Raw genomic sequence first — 20,478 nt, forward strand, 5'->3', positions numbered from 1 at the left:
TAACATAAGATTTTGTGGTATCCACTAGTGTAAATATTTTAAATTGAAGATCAAATTCAGTCATTGTATTCATATAGGGTCAAGGAGTGTAGCTGTAAAAGAATCATCAAAATCAGAGTTAAAATAACCGTTAAATCGTGATTTTTCATTTATAACCGTCGAAATTTTTTTTCCTATTACTTGATTTATGAATATTTATTTCTTCCAATTTTTGGCGTATATGATCTCAAAGTATAAACAAACAAGTTTGACGGTTGAATCGTTGAAACTAGTTTCGTAGAATGCGTATGCCATCAAAACAATATATTCACTAACAATTAAGAGTTTATTTTTATTTTCGTTAAATAAAATATAAGATTTTGTGATATCCACTAGTGTAAATATTTTAAATTAAAGATCAAATTCAGTCATTGTATTCATCTAGGGTCAAGGAGTGTAGCTGTAAAAAATCATCAAAATCGGAGTTAAAGTGAGGACCCGACCCAAATTCTGCTTTGGAATCCGGGGCGAACCTTGTGCGTAAAATGACCTAATTGCCCTTCCCTTCAAGGTTTGGTAAAATACTATGCTTGACTCCCATCGAAAATTCGGTAGAATATCCCCTGTAATTTGATCAATTCTCAAAATTTATACCTGTCAAACAAACATATATATACAATCCAACTTCCAGCATGCGTATATATTTACATTCCAACAGTTAAATCTAAGTTTTAGGGCAAGTTATCAAAGCAACCACTAGGAATTTACAAAAAGAGTCAACTCAATTCAGAAGAGTCCTACATCAGGAAGGGGGAAGCACGGAAAATGGAAAACGGCCCTGTGGTGGATCACTATGCACGCCTACTGCCTAGGGGCACAAAACATTGAAAATGTGAGTGGACCAAAAATAAAGTTTTAGAAAATAGTATAAGAACATACTAACCCTAATGTAAAAACAGTTATAAAAACTGAATCAATATCCTCATATATACTCATATTGAACTCATGCAACCAAACAATATTCCTGCTGAAAGATATTGAAGTGAAGCTCAACAAGCTCAACCTACCACATAGGTATACTTATTTATTCTCGCCAAAACCCTTAATTACTATCTATTCCTTGTGTCACTATGGTGGCACACCCTCGCAAGAATCAAGTTAGCCTGATCCACCCTTCTCGCAAGACTCAAGGGGCACTAAGCCCACCTGAGCTGCATCTCTCGCTCTTACAGTTCGAATATCCTAAGTCTCGTGGGGCAAAAGTCAAGCATGCTGACTTAACTAAAACACTGCACTTACAAATAAATAACATTATCTCCTCTCATCTTAAAACTCTGCCGCCATCCTAACCGATTTCTAAAGTTCTTACCTTTACTAAACTTAGGTACTCTCATCTTGGCAGCAAATAAATAAAATACTTAACCTTAGCAATACATGCTAGAAAGCCCTCGATCTATTGTATACTTCTACAGATCAAATTATGAATATAAATTATATAAAATCATGTAAAAAGCAAAGGTCCACTCACTCCTGGTCCGAGCTAGCTGGACCTTTTGAAGGTCCCTCCTGCGGGTCGGTCCGTGCCTATGTGCCTGATTAAAACGTCAAGAATATTTAATTAACAAAATTGCTTGGTATAAGTATACCCTGACCCCCGGCTCCTAGAAGTGCATGCACTAACTTTAGAAACATTTCCTAAGCCCACAAAAGCTTTCCTTACATTTGAGATAGTTGAGAAGTGCTTAGGGACTCAAGAAGCACTAAAGTCCCAAAACGTCAACCTGGGACCCCGTGGGCCCACGACCTTATAATTATGATATGGAAGTTCCTAGAGGTTCCAACAAGCCTAGGACACATGTCCCGAAAGTATAGTCTCGATCTGACGGTCGGATTGCTCACAATCGGACGGTTCCTATAAACCTAACCATAGGGTTCACGATTTCGGAGTATCCAGGACTCCGATTCATGATCCGTCGAATCATACACGATCCTAGAAATGCGAGGTACAACATATGTGAATTTGGGTTCAATCGAACAGTCCGAACCTATTGAACCTGGATATTGCACAATATGCAAAATCCGGTCGAGGCTCAAACAGTATCCAAATTGGAATCCGAGCTTACCGTCATTCTCGGGACAACGTGGGGAACATTTTAGGACAAAAACCCAATATTGACAGCCCAGCGACGCGCCGTCACGTGCCACGACCGCCGGCGGGTGCATTGAGTAATTTTTCGGCAATCGGAAAACTCCAAACCGTGGGCCCATAATCATACCTACGGATTAAGCACATCAAGAGAAGTAACTTTATACCTTAGCTCGACGATCAATTCTACTGTTAAAGCCCTCGAATGAAGCTTTTTGTCTCTTAAAAACCTAGAAAATTTTAGTTTCAAAATCAAAGAAATTGGAATGGATTCACGTTGAGTTTTCAAGGGATAACACCAAGGGAAGATGTGAGAGTATTTTGGGTGTAATTACCTGAGCTGTGGAGGCTGGAATTCGCCGAAAAATTCCCCGAACTTTACTGTTTCGAAATAGCCCGTTTTTGGGCTCACTTTGGCCTGAATTTTGGCTTGAATTTCCTTAGACTTGAGGCTGAAAATTGGTATAGATCTGTAGAGGAGAGACAGAGACGAAAAGAATGGGTCCAAAATCGTGGCCGTAGGCAGCCGGATATGGCCGGAATCTTTGTCCGAAGCCACGGAGGTCGTGGCTGGCCTGAATAGAGGGGAGAGAGAGAGAGAGAGTGAGAGGAGAGAGAGAGGTTTCAGGATTTAAAAAACATCTGACTTCGCAAAAATTATGATTATGTCACTGAACTTCTTTTGATCGTCATTTCTTTGTTACAACTCCGATTTGAGTCTACTACGTGTCCACGAACTCGTTTCGTCGCGCTCTATGCAACGATGTAAGCGAAATTCCCAATTTCTTTCCCCGTCAAAAAGTCAACTTTTCTCTAATAAACTATTCTAGGGGCAAAATTGTTTTTCCCTCTAATAAATTAATAATTAAATATCATTTAAGGACCGGGTTATTACATAAAGTAACCGTTAAATCGTGATTTTTCATTTATAACCGTCTAAAAGTTTTGTCCCGTTACTTGATCTCCAAATGTTTATTTTTTTCGATTTTTGGCGTATATGATCTTGAAGTATAAACAAACAAGTTTGACGGTTGGATTGTTGAAACTAGTTTTGTAGAATGCATATGCCATCAAAATAATATATTCACTAACAATTAAGAGTTTATTTGTACTTTCGTTGACATAAGATTTGGTGGTATCTAATAATATATTCACTAATAATTAAGAGTTTATTTATACTTTCATTAAATATAACATAAGATTTTGTGGTATCCACTAGCGTAAATATTTTAAATTGAAGATCAAATTTAGTCATTGTATTCATATACGGTCAAGGAGTATAGTTATAAAAAATTATCAAAATCGGAGTTAAAATAACCTTTAAATTGTGATTTTTCATTTATAACCATCGAAAAGTTTTGTCCCGTTACTAGATCTCTGAATGTTTGTTTTTTGCGATTTTTGGGGTGTACGATCTCGAAGTATAAAAAAACAAGTTTGACGGTTGGATCGTTGAAACTAGTTTCGTAGAATGCATATGCCATCAAAATAATATATTCACTAACAATTAAGAGTTTATTTGTACTTTCGTTGACATAAGATTTGGTGGTATCTACTAGTGTAAATATTTTAAATTGAAGAACGAATTTAGTCATTGTGTTCATATAGGGTCAAGGAGTGTGGCTGTAAAAAATCATCAAAATCGGAATTAAAATAACCGTTAAATCGTGATTTTTCATTTATAACCATTGACAAGTTTTGTTCCGTTACTAGATATCTGAATGTTTGTTTTTTGCGATTTTTGGGGTATACAATCTTGAAGCATATACAAACAAGTTTGATGGTTGGATCGTTGAATGGTGTGTGTGTGTATATATATATTAAGTAACTTTAAATTTATTTATTTTGCACATATAACACTTAAGAAATTGAATAGTATACATATTTATTAAGTAGCTTTAACCTTATTTATATTTTAAGTCGTAAAATAAAATATTATTTATTATTTATTATTCATAACAATTATTTTTATAAATATTGCGCTACGAACCAATTTTTCGTCTCTCAAAAGTTTGCGCAACAACAGTTCGTCGCGCAAAACTCAAAAAATTTGGGCGGGTACCAAAAATGGGACGGGGAATTTTTGCTAAATTTTTTTTTTACACTTTGTGCGACCAATTTTTTGTCATGCAAAACTTAGCGTGACCAATATTCGAAGATTTTTCGTCACGCAAAACTTTAAAAATTTGGGTGGGTACCAAAAATGGGACTCAGGAACGCGACCAATACTCGAATATTTTTCATCGCGCAAAACTTTAAAAATTTGGGTGGGTACCAAAAATGGGACGGGGGAAATTTTTTTTAAAAATTTTCTTAGACTTTGCGCGACCAATATATATTTTTCATCGCGCAAAAGTGATACGGTTTTTAAAACCAAAATAACTCCTCCACCATTTTCTTAATGTCTTTCTCTACTCTTACCTCTCCTCTCTCTTTCCCTCTCCCCAAATCCCACCCTTTCTCTCACACTCACTCCTCTCACTTAATCTCTCATCTCTCTCTTCACGACCTCTCACTCTCATTCACTCTCTCATCTCTCTTTTCACTATCCCTCACTCTCACTCACTCTCTCATCTCTCTCTCACTATCTTCTCTAATTATCTCACATTCACTTCTCCCTATCATTCTCACTCACTTCTCCCTATCATTCTCACTCACTCTCAATCTTGCCAAAAGGTATATTCTCTCCAAATTTTAAATTTTTTTTCATGAATATGTGTTTTTGGAGTTAGTTTTGAGTTTGTGAGGGGTTTGGGTTGAGTATAGGGTGAGGATTGAAGTTTGGGTTGGATTTGTGGTATAACAATTTTATGGGAGATTATGCCAAATTTTTTTTTCTTTTTTGTTATTTGACCATATTTTTTTTTTGTAGGGAATCGTCGAGACTTTGACGGCTAAAGTTGAGGATTAGGACATTATCGAAACATATCATCTGCCACTACCCCCCACAATAGGCTTGTATTAGGATTTTATTATTGTACTTTGTTAATTTATGTGTAAATTTTGAATATTATATATATATATATTTATTTATTGGATAATTTGATCACTATTTTTCATATATAATTTTATTTTGAATATGTCAATTTAAATTAAAGTAATTTAAAAAAATCATATCATACAATTAAATTAAATTTTAAAAGTCAAAATTTGAAAAAATTAATATAATTAAATTAATATTAAAGAAATACTAAAACAAAAAGTCGAAAACCTTGTGCGACAAAATATTTCATTGCGCAAAACTTTAAAAATTTGGACGGGTACCAAAAATGGGATGCGAGAAATTAATTTTTTTTTTTTTTTTTTATAGCCTTTGTGCGACCAATATTTTTCGTCGCTTAAGGTAGACTTGCACGACGTTAAGGTTTGTCGCGCAAACTCTTTCTTCACAAGTTTTGCGCAACGAAATTTTCGTCACGCAAGTTTTGCGCAACGAAATTGTGCTTTGCGCAACAAACTTATTTCGTCGCGTAAAGTGTTTTTTGTAGTAGTGAAGGTATGTAGCCAATTGAACACTAGATTCTACTGAAACTGTAATTGTAGCTCATACAGTAATGAACTCGGGCTTGCAGACCTCTTTTTGCTTATGTATAATTGTAACAGTGTTAGTATGTGATGTACCTGGTTACTATAGTTAAAGGGCAATGAAGGAAATTGCCTCCATATAAAAAGAATATGAACATGTAATTCTTCCCAAAGACAGAAGGAGAAATTAGGTTTAGTTCTTATTCAGTCATCATGTGATGCATCATATCAGAAGAAAAATTAGGTCGAAAAGAGCAGCTAAGTTATTCCCGCAGGATACATATACTGTATACACACAGAAAAAGACACTGGTGGGTGGAATCTTGCCTATTGATTAGGCGAATTCAGTGGTACAACCAATGTCAGCTAGTTATCCAAAAAGAAAAAGGTGTCCTTGACTCTGATGTGATTGATAATTTTTTTTTGTTTGCGTTCATATGTTAGGTTTAAAAATTCACTACACGTGTAAGGGTGAGAATGTGAAAGTGAAAGATGTCCAGCATTGGAAAGTTGAGAAACATAACAATGACTTATAAGGTATTGGACTACTCCTTTAATTGCTAATTAATTTTGGGATAGAACCTCAACTTCCTTCATACATACGATTGATACACATGCATACAAAACTTCCTTTCACCCGTTTTCTTCTTACTTTTCTCTTTTCTTTTTCTTTCTTCTCTCTCTTTTCTTGTTCTTCTCCTTTCTCTCCTTTTTTTTTTCTTTCTCTTTTTTTCCTTTTGGCTTTCTCTTTTGTTTTATTAAGTCTCTATTTCTTTCTTCTTCTTTTTTCATGCGTTTCTCTGTTTACACATTGATGGTGGTTTTATGTTGTGAAGATGTTATGAGCTTATGTTGAATAGGTGGTTTGATCATCTTGAGCTTGTGGGTGTTTTGGTGGAGGACCCGACTGTAGTCCGAATCATATAGGTGTCCCAAAAAAAAAACAAAATTAGCCAACCCCTGTAAAAAATCCTGGGTCCGCCATTGTAACCAAAGGGTGGTTTTTGAAGGTTGGAAAACAGATTTGGAGACTAGGGTATTCGATTCATCATAACAATCTAATTCTAGGTTATAAGGATATTCAAGTGACAAGTCTAATTCAAATTCAAATATTGATTCTAGCTAAAGTATGATTAAGCCATGGTGTCTGGTCTTAACCTTGTATTTATAACTCCCTAATTTAGTCCTTGTTGTCGAACCTAAATCAAGCATTAGAAATTCATTAAGCATAGAAGAATGTTTTAAACAACCAAGTATGTATTTAATCCATGTTGTTGAATGTCCATACATACTCCTCCTATTCATAGTTCCATTGAAACAAAAGCATATATGGTGTCTACTTTAGTTTTAACCAAAATACACATATCTGAATGGTAGCTAGGTATTCCAATTAGCATACAGGTAGGTAGACATAATGAATAAGAACATGAATCATGAATCAAACTTGAAACATGAAATTTATAAACCCAGAATATTCATGTTAGGTTACATCAAAGCCCTAGTTATGGATTTAGCTACTCATAATGGGAAAGAAACTTAAACAGAAATGAGAAAACATTATGTATGCAATAAAAGTAGAAAAATCTTTTTCAGAAGTTCTTGTGGTGTCCAATACATCTCCAAGAGCTTCTCCACGTCTAATACTTCTCCAATACCTTCCCAATGTCTAGAAGGATGTATGAAGGTTAAGGAGGTAATGTGGGATGAGTTTGGGTGAGTGGTGATGGCTGAGAAAGAGGAAATTCGTAGTGTATCATGGAATTTCTGGGTTATCTTTAAATGTAATTGATAATAGCTGAAAAGTGCAGGGATTGTGGTTTTGATTTTAATGGAGCTTTAATGTTAAATTCTTATTTATGGATTTGTTCAATTTAATTTTAGTTTTTCTCTTTGGTTGATTGATGGGTGCTCGATAATCATATTCATAGGTTCAGTTATGCTTTTCCTATGGTAAAGGACTCTTCCTTTAACCAAACCAAAGACTTCGAATCGGTTAACTTAACATTTGGTTTAGATTGATTCAGTACGCTGGTAATACTGTAATAAAAACAATAGTACGCTGGTAGTACTGTAATAAAAACATACTAATAAAAATACAATTTATAATACTTTCACATAACATAAGTTCTTGAACAAATATGCCAAATTATACTTGTAAAATATAAAAATTCAATACTCTAATTCATCCGAGTACGAAATCAAATAACTTAGTCACTATACCATTCAATATGTACTCAAGATGTATTGGGAGCCACTTGTGTTTGTTGTTTAAACCTTTGAGTATTTATCTTACTGAATTATGTACATTTATGTAACTGATTTTGACATTTGGTCCGCTTTGGTTCTTTAGCTTTTTCATGCTAAATCCAACCTTATAAAGAACATAAAATTTAGATTAACGGTTGGAAATTACAGATCAACAACGAGAAAAAGGTCGGATTTGAAAAACATAGGAAGTTCATAAATTCCTCTCTAACCTAAAAGTGCTACAGTACCCAATGATAAAGAAGCGATACAATGATGATAAAGCAGTGATACAATATTGATACATTAATGATACAAAATGCTGATTGTGTTTACCTTTGGTTTCTTTTTTGTATTTAAATAATAAAATAAGTATAAATATCGGATCGATACTGGTTTCCGTCGGGTTAGGGATATTGTTACCCGTTAACCGAAACAAACATTTCAATATGAATCGGATCGGAATAATTACAATTTAAAAAAAATTATTTAACCAAACCAAACCAAACTGTCAGTCCGCGGATAATTTAGATGACATGTTATTTCTGTTTTGTTGGCCAAGGCTGCCGATGGAACTTTTGGTCTTTATTCTTTGAGTTGCGTAGGAGTGCCACCACCAAGCCATCGAATTACTTGAATGGAAAAGGTTGGATATGTTGCGCTTCTGACTTCTGATCAAGTGATTGGTCGGCCAAGCAAGGAACCTCCTCTTGGCCAAGGTTCTTTCACTTCCTCGTGCTTGAGGATGGTTAGGCTTCGTATGAATTTTTTTTGTAATTTTTATGTTTCTAAGTGAAAATAGTGTAATTAAATTAAATGTGCGTTTAAACGTAAAGACAAAAATTAAAGTGCGAAAAGATAGATCAAAGCGATAAATAAACATAAAATAAAGCAAGAACGAAATAAAAGCAATAAGAATGATAAACTAAATTAAACTTGTTGAAAATGCGATAACAATGAAAAGTAAAGCAATGAAAATAGACTTGAATTTAAAAGACAAGATAATTTAAATTGAACAATAATTTAAACTTACATTAGGAAAATGAAGAACTTGCTACAATAGGTACTAAAATCCTAAGCCTGGGGAAAGAAAAGTGCAAGGCGAAGAATAGGTTTGTGTGTCTGATGATATGTTCTTCTATCTTCGTTTGGTGATGTTTATATAGGGCGCCCGTTGGCCCATGGTTGGCCATTGAATGGTCAAATGTCAATTCTTTTAAAAAAAATTTCCTTTCGAGGCCCTCTAAATCCGTGGGACTTCATTGGTGGAGATATTATGATTGCTTGATGCTCTCTTGTTTTGGAATATTCTGAACTATCATAAATCTCCTTGATTGCTTTCCTTGTGAGGCCTATTTTGCATGCATATATTCTTTCGGAAATCTTGGGCTCGAATCCGTAGCTTAGGCTTGGGCCTCCAAGCTTCTTGGAATAACATGGGGCTGATCCTTGTGACCTTTGAGTTCTTGAGTTCCAATTGCCTAAAAAACCTTCAATTTGGCCCCATCAAACTCAGCGGCATCTTCAAATACATTCACTTATATACAGTCCCGATCTCTTGGACCACATGAGTCCAAGAGATTTGTGGTCACTCACCGTTGGATGTAAATTCAACGGTTCACTCAATCTTGAACTCCTTTTAAGAAACTTTTTTGAACCATTAGATTAATATCCAACGGTGAGTGACCACAATCTCTTGGACTCCTGTGGTCCAAGAGATCAGGACTGCACTTATATATATATAAATAATAAGGACTCAACTAATAACCCCCCAATCCGGCCGTATTGTTACAATCCCTCAGAGCTCCAACAACTCGGCCCTGAAGCTCCAACATCTCGGCCACCAAGCTCTAACGTCCCTGCGGCCAAACTCCAATGTCCTGGCCCGCTCAGTTTTAACATCCAAGGCTGCTCCAGTCTTGGGTTATGGCCATTCCAGCTCTAGCAACCTCGGGTCGCCATCTCAATTTCGAGCGCAACTTCTCAAACCCGGCCACTATTCTTCATGCCCAACCAACAAACTTCTCCAGCCCGGCAACTCTTCTCGAACCTGGTCATTATTCTTCACGCCTGACCACCAAACTTCTCTAACCCGGCTGTTCTTCTTGAACCCGGCCGTAACTCCTAGAGCCCAGCTGCCAAACTTCTCCAACCCGGTTGTTTGTGTTTCAAAAGGTGCCCATATTGGGTGAATTTTCACCACCCCTAAGGCCTTCTCCAACTCTGGGGCTAAACCCAAAAAAATCTCAAAATTTGGCCCCATTTCATCTCCAACGCATGTATAGGGAGGAGGAGAATTTTAGGTAAACTGAAATCTTGGGCGGTATTTGGCCCAGCTTTCCAGTCCAAGCGGAATTGCTGTAGGGCCCAACTCACATGAAACCAAGGAGCCACGTGAAGACCCCAGCTACATAGGGAAAATTCTGTGGTGCCTCAGCTGTATCGGTACAGCCAGTTATCCAAGGGTCAGTATTGCATCTTAAAAATAAAGGGCTGAGATTGAATGACCTGAAGACTTGTTGAGCCCTTTGTTATTAAATATCACGTGACATACACGTGACTGAGAAAACAAGTGAAAAGCTTCAACGTGCGGAAGCCCTGGCGTGCATTGGACCTGCTTATCTCTGCGATCGATCTCTCTCTCTTGGAAATCCAATCCTCATCTATGTCCCCAAATCAGAATCTGGGCGTCTCACTTCTGCCGACGCTGAGATGCAACAGTCATCGGACATCGCGTGCACTGGGAGCTTCTTCATCTTTGCAATATATCTCTCTTTCTCTCTCTCTCAAATCCAATCCTCATCTTTGTCCCCAAGTTGGAATCTGATGCATCTCCTCTCTGCCGACACTGCGATGCAAGAACCATCGGAGAGGAGACAGAGTGGGGTGATTCAGTCGAGTTCGACGGGGGTGGTGTGAAAGGCCTTTTTTTGGGTAGAAATTCAACGACTTAGTATTGAATCTGGAGTGAGGATGTCTGTGTTGCAGAGCCTTTGATGGGAGAAAAAATTCAACGCCTTGGACTGAATCTTGGTGATTTTTTTTTCCCTCTTTTAATAATTTTTAATATTTTAATATTTTAATATTTTCTCTTAATTTCATCACAGCATCAGACCCACTGTGATCCTTTCTCCATCAAACCCATGTAATTTTCGTTTGATGGAGGATTTGTTTTCTTCCATGTATGAGGTTATGGATTTGTGCTTCAAAATAAGGTATGAAATTTTGAACAATCAGGTTGTTGATTTTCTTTAAAGTCTTGGATTCTTGAATTCCTACTCTTTTTTTTTTTTTTTCAATTTGAGATTTGTTTTATTACTCAAGAACTCTGGTCATGATGAATCCAATTGGAGTTTTCGGGCTTGTTAGTGGAGAACTGAGGTTGGCATCAAAAGAGAAAGATGAGTTCTTTAACTAAGAAACCTCATAACTGGTTTTGGTTTTGGATATATTATTTCTTATGTGCAATTGCATATAGTTTTTGTGCAATTGCATACAGTTTATGCAATTTTTGACCCCCTGTATGCAATTAGCGACAGTGTGATGTTTAAAGAAACGTTTGACTTGAATGCTATGTCATTGAGTTATTTACCCATTAACAATCTAGTAACAATTGAGGTTTCGTTCGTTGAGTATGTTGCGTTCATTTGATAAATTTAAATGTTGGTATGTTCGGTAAGAAAAAATAAGAGTTCACGAGAAAGAAGAAGACATGATATATATATATATAATTTTTTTTTAGGTGAAGTGTCTTGGGTTGCCATTACCATTTCAAAGATTGTATTGCTAAATCTGTAAGTGTATGGTTTAAATGTGATGTTCATGATTGATATTGGTTGTTGTGATTGCCGTAATTGCTATATATTGGTTGCTCTGGCTAAGGAGTCAGGAAAAGAGCAGTTAAGACAAGTGCATTTTTGTTACACTGAAATATGTGTTTTGAGATACCATCACAGTGTTTGAATAATCTCTCTCTACCTCCCTCTCATTTGCAGAAAGGGGTATGCTCACTTGGACTTTTCATGCATACTTGGTGAGATTCTCACCTTCTTCTGAGAGCCTAATATTTAGGGGCTAACATTTGTGTACTCTACAAGTTATAAATTGAGCTAAACGTATTACAAAATATTTTAGGTGAAGTGTTTTCTTTGTTTATGTTTCTTTTTTGAGATCTTATTTCTTATTTATGTGACATGTAGTCTTGGTTAGAGAAAATAGATGATATCACATATAATTTTCTATAGCTTTTAGGTAGTAGTAGATTATCCGTATTGTCATGCAAATGAACACACACACAAAAGAGGCCCTCTAGCCAAAAAGAGGAAATTTGGTGATCTTTGCATACGTTATAAGAGTGTGAGCCAATGAGCCTTCTAGTAAAAACGAAAGAAGTTAAAAACCAAAAAAAGGGCGGAAGGCAATTGCATATTGTAAACTAATAATTGCAAATAGACGTTACGAAATTGCGTATATATATATGCAATTGCATATTGTAAAATGAGATTGCACATAGATGCTACGAGATTGCATACAGGCATATGCATATGGATACTATAAATTGAGAATTGCACACGTGCTATCAAATATGCGATATATGCCCACAAAAACCATTAACATGGTTAAATTGTTGATTTAGTCCTTGAACTTGTATCCAATTTTCAATTTATCGCATGACCTTTTTTTTCATAATATTACGGATATGAATTTTCTTTATCACCAATGTCTCCCCTGCCGTTTAATTCCCTAACATTTCGTCCAATCTGTCATTAAATATGAGGGCACATTGATCATTTCATACGTTAAACATAATTGAATTATGTAACATTAAATAATATGAAAGGATATTAAATATATGCCTTAAAGCCAAACATGTGATATTGCGTTCTTTTTTGGATATTTCACCATCATTTATGGGCAAAATCATTGTTTGCATCTATGTTATTTAGTCTACAATCATAATAGCACAACAATCCTTGGAATATGATTCGTATGTGGGCTAAGCAATGAGATTGGATATAAGAAGACTTCTCATATTTCCACTTCACTTCGTGGTCATATATTATCAATTGGGCATTGATCATAATCGAAAAGGTCCAATTTTCTTTTTCGTCAATTCAATGTGACTCAATCAATCGACCATTAAGTAATAATTTTTGTTGAAAGCTTTTAAATTTATATTTGTACCAACAATCATATGTTTGATTTTATTGAATTTTTTTTTAATTAACAATATAGGAATAATTGGAGATAATCAACAAAGTTCAATTTTATTCTCAATACTTCATTGGGTTAAATTAGTAGTAAATCATGAAAGTTATATTCAGTAATTTATGCCCAACAAACCTACCTAAAGAACGCTAAGCGACTCGTTCGTCGGGTAAATAATGTTGTTCGTTGACCAAATTACCCAACGAACTCCTTGATTTACTCAACAAAAAAGGTATTTTACTTCGAAGACGCAAGGGGAGCGCTCGGTGAGTAAAGCTAGTCGTTCCCCGAGAAATTGGACTAACTAAAATATTTTATCAAACAAACGGGGTGTTTGTTCTAGTGAACGCAAGGGTTGCGTTCGTTTAGTAAAGTTATCTGTTCCCCGTAAAATTGGCCAAACCAACTTACTTTTTCAAACAAATGGGGAGTTTGTTCAAACGAACGTAAGGATTTGCTTTCGTTCAAAAATACTCGACGTTCTGCCGAAAAAGAAGGCCAACATAGCTAATTTTTTAAACCAACAGGGTATTTGTTCAAACGAACGCAATACGTGCGTTCCTTAAAAAAAGTTACCCGTTCGCCGAAAACATGCCCCAACCACCTTACGTTTTCAAACAAACGGGGTATTTTTTCACACCAACGCAACAGGTGCGTTCGTTGAGGAAAGTTTTCTGTTCGCCGAAAAAATATATCCAACCAACTTACTTTTTCAAACAAACGGGCTATTTGTTCACGTAAACGCATGAGTTGCGTTCTTTGAGTAAAGTTGCTCGTTCTTCTAAAAAATGGGCCAAACTAACTTACTTTTTCAAACAAACGGGCTATTTGTTCACGTAAACGCATCGGTTGCGTTCGTTGAGTAAAGTTACCCGTTCCCCGAAAAAATAGGCCAAACTAACTTACTTTTTTAAACAAACGGGCTATTTGTTCATGCGAACGCAGCGGTTGTGTTCGTTGAGTAAAGTTGTCTGTTCCCTTGAAAAATGGGCCCAACTAACTTACTTTTTCAAACAAACAGGCTATTTGTTCATACGAATGCAGGGGTTGCGTTCATTGAGTAAAGTTACCCGTTCCCCAGAAAAATGGGCCAAACTAACTTACTTTTTCAAACAAACGGGCTATTTGTTCACATAAACGCAAGGCTTGCGTTCGTTAAGTAAAGTTTCTCGTTCCCCGAAAAAATGGGCCCAAATAACTTACTTTTTAAAACAAACGGGCTATTTGTTCACGCGAACGCAATGAGTTGCGTTCGTTGAGTAAAGCTGTCCGTTCTTCCGAAAAATGGGCCCAACTAACTTACTTTTTCAAGAAAACAGGCTATTTGTTCACACGAATGCAGGGGTTGTGTTCGTTGAGTAAAGTTCCCCGTTCCCTGAAAAAATGGCCAAACTAACTTACTTTTTCAAACAAACGGGCTATTTGTTCATGTAAACGCAGGGATTGCGTTCGTTGAGTAAAGTTGCTCGTTCTTCGGAAAAATTGGCCCAACTAACTTACTTTTTCAAACAAACAGGCTTTTTGTTCACGTGAACGCGATGGGTTGCGTTCGTGGAGTAAAGTTGCCCGTTTCTTGAAAAAATGGGCCCAACTAACTTACTTTTTCAAACAAACGGGCGATTTGTTCACGCGAACGTTGGGGTTGCATTCATTGAGTAAAGTTGCCCGTTCCTCGGAAAAATGGGCCAAATGAACTTACTTTTTCAAACAAACGGGATATTTATTCATGCAAACGCAAGGAGTGCGTTCGTTGGGTAAAGTTGCCCGTTCCCCGGAAAAATGGACCCTACTAAATTTCTTTTTTAAACAAACACACTATTTTTTCACGCGAACGCAAAGATTGCGTTTGTTGAGTACGTTGTGTTCATTTGATAAAGTTAAATGTTGGTGTGTTCGGTAAGAAAAAAAATAAGAGTTCATGAGAAAGAAGAAGACATGATTTTTTTATTTTTTATGTTGTTTTGTTTTGTTTTGAGTTGAAGAAATTATTATTATTATTTTAAAGAAAAAGCGTATGGGTGTGATATATAGTATTGTTAATTTAATTGGATCTTTCCCCTGATATTTTTCAGGTGCTTCTTTTTTAAAACTATTTAAAATGTGGTTCTTAAAATTTTTCATGTAAGCCTTGTACCAAGGGATATGCACTAGAAACCAACTCCACTAAATAAATTTTTGTGTCAATTTGTTGCACGTTGGAGTATATATACAGTTGTTATAATAATAATATAAATTATGTAAAATAAATAATTTTAGGGGGTCCTCAAAAATCAGGGGCCCTGTGCATTGGCGCCACTTGCACTATTTCAGGGCCGCCCTTTTCTACTAGTTGGGTTAATCTTAACTATCTCATATATGGGAAGACAGTAGAGAGCTCAAGAGAGACCTATGTGCACCATGTTCAAACATGGCTTACAAACTGCTCGGGTTACGTAACTTGGTATGACTATTGTATGAATCTAGATGGTTGTTCCTCATTGTTTGAACCTCATTGGAGCTCTTCATTTATGTAGATGGACACTTATCTAAATTGTAATTCAATGTTAAAACAAACTATGGATTTATGCATGGTTTATTCATTCTAATCAACATTTTATTTTCAAACTTTTCATTAACACACATTACATACCACTTATATTTCATCATATGTATATCTTATTATTAGTAAATTTTGAGTTTTATTTGTTCAATACATTCATTGATAATGTACATAACATTTATGAAAGTTTTATACCAAAATTATGTGTTTCAATACCTATATCTGTCTTCTTCTTTTTTCCGATACCTAAGACGATAATAATATATCCCCCGAAATATCCGTAAATTGGAGGCCCTATATTATTTACATGGTTGATATTTTAATCCTTGGCCCACTCGAACCTTCCAAGGCTGAACCATATGTAGCCTTCTCTTTAAGGTTTAATTTCCTCCATTTATTAGCAATCTCTTCTTGTACTTGGAAAAAAAAATCTCATTAAAAGAGCCTTTTTAATAAAATAATTAATAAACTAACCCAATCCATTGCCATCTCTCACCTTATTGTCCAACTTTGCATTTGCCACTTTCCCCATTTTATGTCTTTTTTTTTTTTTTGTAAATCATTTATTTTTAATCAAAAAACCATCATAATATTAAGCAACTACATTTTCGATTTTTAGATGTACGTGTAACTTACATGAAATTAAAAAATGCATCCTGGCCAACTCTTGATTGTTGCACATTACTGTCGACTTTGCGCTTTCCTTTTGTTGATCCCCTTTTTTGAGCTTCCATAACTTGCACAAATCAAGTACAAAACACTATCATGCAATTGTCTCTAGCGCCGAGAATTTGAATACTAATCCAAAGCCTAATACCCCCTAAACCCCGTAAACACCACAACATCACATTGCTTAATTAAAAACATACGGGGACCTGGATTTGCATACAGTAGCTTAGTAATTGCATATACTGATATGCAATTGCTCGATACTACTTGCAAGTGCATCAGCCCTCGATTATTACATTGCACAGATAATGCACACAACCCACCCATGCATTTCTCTATTGGGTCGGGATTCTTACTCATTTCAAATCCCAATACAAATCTTAACCAATCCTCACATTACACTTTCGGAACACTTTAATCCCCATAACAAATTATTCTAAAGCACAGTCAAACCTACCTACCTACCACGAAATCACCTGAGTTGCATAATTTGAAACAAAAACTATATACTGTCATTGCATTCAATGACTTGGATTTGCATACAGGCTATTAGTAATTGCATATAGAGATATGCAATTGCATATTGAGCTATGCAATTGCATATTGAGCTATGCAATTCCACGAACATTACAACTATGAATGTGAGATACGTGCATACTTTGGAAAAAAAAAACTATATACTCTAATTGCATTCAATGAATTGGATTTGCATACACGCTATTAGTAATTGCATACAGAGATATGCAATTGCATGAACATTACAGCCATCAATGTCAGATACCCACTTCACCTCACGCCACTTTCAGAATCACAAACCCACCACAATTAAATCATACACAATCAGAGGCCTCATGGGTATTTATATATACAATCAGATCAAGAGGCACTATAACAACCCAGCAGAAATGCAGAGTGGGAAAAGAAATACAAAATTTGAATCATTAATTTCTGGAATTGTTCAATGAAAAAACTGAAACAACAATTCAAAATCACTAGAAGAATAAATTAAATAGAACCATCAATTACACATAACGAAAATCAACACACGAACTTACCGAGATGGAGGAAGCAGCTGGAGAAGACGAAGTGGGTTTCTGGGTTTTGGCTGAAATCTGCTCCTCAGATGGAGAAGACGAAGTGGGGGGAGCTTCTTCAGGCTGTAGGAAGCTGTGCAGCTATGAATTCACCGAAATAGAGCTGTGGCTGTGCAAAGCTATGGAGGAGGAGATAGACGAAATCGATCTGTGTGCAGCCTAGGTTTTGAACGAGCGGGAGTTTTTATTTTCCTTAGTTTAACTGGTTAACCAAAAGAACCAGTTTTCATTGTTTTTAAAAAAAGGCCACGTGATGGGCTGTACAGGTACACCCGGCGCACCACAGACAAACTCGCTACATAGACCACCTGTTGCCAACTTACCCATGCTGTTTGCGCCACTTGTCAAGCCCAGAACAATTATTTGTTTCAATCCAATGGCTGCATTAAGTTGCTGTGTCAATTTTTTGATTTTTTTTTTGGTTGTTTTTTTTTCATTCTACATATAATCAATGGCCAGCATATTTTTAAGCAATCTCAATGGGAAAAATTCACATCCAATGGCTGAAATTTAAATCCAACGGCAAAATTAATTTTTATAATTACTCTAAATCAAATTCAACCCAAAATAATTTTGTGATTATCATTTATCTTAATTGTAATTATGGTTTATCTTAATATGTTTTGATTTTTAAGTGAAATTATATTATGTTTTGGATTTTGGATTTTGGATTTTTTTAGGTTAAAATGTTCAAAAAATTAAATCATGAATATTTAAATAAAAATAATGTGAAGAAAAATGAACCAAAAAAAAATAGAGGTTAATCATTTTTAAACAATTTAATAAAATTATGGACTCAAATTATGAGTATGCATGGTTAGAGGAAAAAACAATTTGAGTCCGAACAATACATTAATAGTTGTGTTTTTAAAAAGAGAAATTTAAATTTAGCCCTATTTGAATTAGAGATAGCCTAAATAGATGCCCACCCCTAATGCTGCCATTCCCACCTGCCCTTTATTCAGTGTATGAATGCTTGAATTTTTGTCCCCGGATAATGCTTGGCTAGTTATTTCACTTGTCTTTTTCCTGGATGGTTTTGTAGCTTTGCGCACATGGTCAAGTCACGTCAATGTGTCACAATTTTTGGTGGACTCGACCTTGGTTGAGAGAGAGAGAGAAGTTCTTCTATGGGGCAGGTCCCATAGGGCCCTTTCGTTTGTGGTTTTTTATTTTCAAAAGCAGAAGTTTGCACGGAAAGCGTGTATAAGGGGGATCCATTGCGCTGCCACTCCCATTTTTCTCCTTTCTTCAGTGTATGAATGCTTGAATTTTTGTCCGCAGAAAGTGCTTTGGCTAATTATTATTTTCTTTGGTTTCATTACCAACGCCTTCCGCGTTATTCCTTCTGGAAAGGCTTTAAACCTTGTTTACTGCTTTCTATTCTCTTTCTTTCTAAACTGCTTAATTGGACCCTCTGGTGCAACTTAATTAAACACATCCATCATCTACAATATCAGATTATCTTTCTTCTCCAAGTTTTCATCTCAAATATCAGATTTGCTTTAATTATAGCTCTGGTGCATTCAGAGGTATGGACTCCATTGAGTTCTTTCAAGTTTTCATCATAATTATCATAATCATCATACTCATCATGACTCTGTTCTGCATGTACTTCAGATCATTAACATCTTCTTCTTCTTCCACTTCTTCTGTTGCTGCTGTTGATACTGATATCCCCCCTCTTCAAGAAAAGTATGATGTGTTTATCAGCTTCAGAGGTGATGAAACACGCGATTCTTTTACCAGCCATCTTCACAAGGCTTTACTTCGGAAGAACATTGATACCTACATGGATGACAGACTTGAGAAAGGAGACGACATTGAACCTGCCCTTCTAGAAGCAATCGAGAGATCGAAAATTGCACTAGTCATTTTCTCAAAAGACTATGCTTCTTCCACTTGGTGTTTGAAAGAACTTGTGCATATACTTGGATGCAAGAAAAACCATGGACAGATTGTTATACCCATTTTTTATCGCATAGATCCGTCACATGTACGAAAACAAAAGGGAACTTATGCACTTGAAGGTCGTGAACTTAAGAAACGATTGAAGGGCAGTAGGCATGTGGTGGCCAACTGGAGGGCTGCTTTGAAGGAAGCAGCCAATATTCTGGGTTTTATGATTCAAGAAAAACAGGGTATACTAAATCTCTAGCTTGTATCAATTTCTACTTGTTATCATTTGATTCATACTTACTCATACTATTGTTTGTCTTTCATAACGATATTTGCCAGGAGGACAGAGGCCGATTTTATTGAGGAAGTTGTTCAAGATGTTTTGACAAAATTGAATATGTCTACCGAACCCAAGAATAATACTGAGAGAGGTGAGGCCCAAAGAGGCGATGCCTTCAACATTTCTGGGAATACAATTGAGGGGAGCAATTCAGGTAGGGTAGGAGTTTTCGAGTTTGGCAACAAAAACGTCTATAAAGGCCACAAGAAAGAAAAACAAGTCGACTCATGTAGTGGAGAAACCGACACGGCCTCCGGCGGTGAAAACGAAAAGTGAACTCAGGTGATCTGTAGTCTGTAGGCCTCTTTATGTATATGCACCATTTCTTACGTAATTTGATTATCAAGATTGAATGTTATCCTTTAGTTTTGAGTTGGTTTCCTTTGTCAGATTCCTTCGTGTAGTTCTACTATCTATCGATTATGTGCAGCGATCAGTGATCCATGATGATTGATGACTATCATAGACAGGCAATAAGGTCCCCATGATTGATGAAATTGTTTCTTCACCAAAGGTGTATTTCCTTCTTGTGGATGAAATGAATGTAAGCTTAATTAAGGGCTTCACACTCAATTCTAGGGGAATACAAACTCATGTGCAAAAATAAAAATCATAAACAAAATTCTGCTAGTAAATTCATACAGGTGTAAAACAAATTAAACAAGAGTTGTAGCCATCCTACAAGATATGAACTAGGGGTGGGCATGGTCTGGTTCGATCCGATTCTCATCTCAAATTAGAATCGAAATTGGTGCTATTTAATCGGTCTGATTTTAGTATTTTTTTTGAAATCGGCCAGTTCGATTCTCACTAGTTTTGGTCCTATTTTTAGTTT

The 20,478-nt window shown here is 35.9% G+C and overlaps 1 protein-coding gene and 1 long non-coding RNA gene across 3 annotated transcripts; one reads left to right on the forward strand and one right to left on the reverse strand.

Moving 5' to 3' along the window:
• Positions 16,182–17,704, reverse strand: LOC109946598. The gene is made up of 2 exons (XR_002269724.1): positions 17,366–17,704; positions 16,182–16,377 (listed from the first exon to the last, which is right to left on the reverse strand). It is a non-coding gene; the product is annotated as an uncharacterized LOC109946598 (long non-coding RNA).
• On the forward strand, positions 18,589–20,216 carry LOC18791392 (disease resistance protein RLM3). Of its 2 annotated transcripts, XR_002269638.1 has the most exons (3): positions 18,591–18,936; positions 19,025–19,545; positions 19,643–20,216. XR_002269638.1 is itself a non-coding variant. In XM_007225814.2 (2 exons), the coding sequence occupies exons 1-2, from the start codon at positions 18,939–18,941 to the stop codon at positions 19,687–19,689; spliced, it is 654 nt and encodes a 217-aa protein (XP_007225876.2). In that variant the 5' UTR covers positions 18,589–18,938; the 3' UTR covers positions 19,690–20,216. The 2 variants fall into 2 exon arrangements, 1 of the variants encoding a protein (XP_007225876.2); XM_007225814.2 differs by having other exon boundaries at positions 18,589–19,545.

The sequence above is a fragment of the Prunus persica genome, chromosome G1, assembly GCF_000346465.2.
Source record: "Prunus persica cultivar Lovell chromosome G1, Prunus_persica_NCBIv2, whole genome shotgun sequence".
NCBI lineage: Eukaryota > Viridiplantae > Streptophyta > Magnoliopsida > Rosales > Rosaceae > Prunus > Prunus persica.

Coding starts and splice junctions, on each gene's coding strand:
- LOC18791392 (XM_007225814.2), top strand. CDS start 18,939: ATGGACTCCATTGAGTTCTTTCAAGTTTTCATCATAATTATCATAATC. Junction 19,546..19,642: donor TATGATTCAAGAAAAACAGG/GTATACTAAATC, acceptor GATATTTGCCAG/GAGGACAGAGGCCGATTTTA.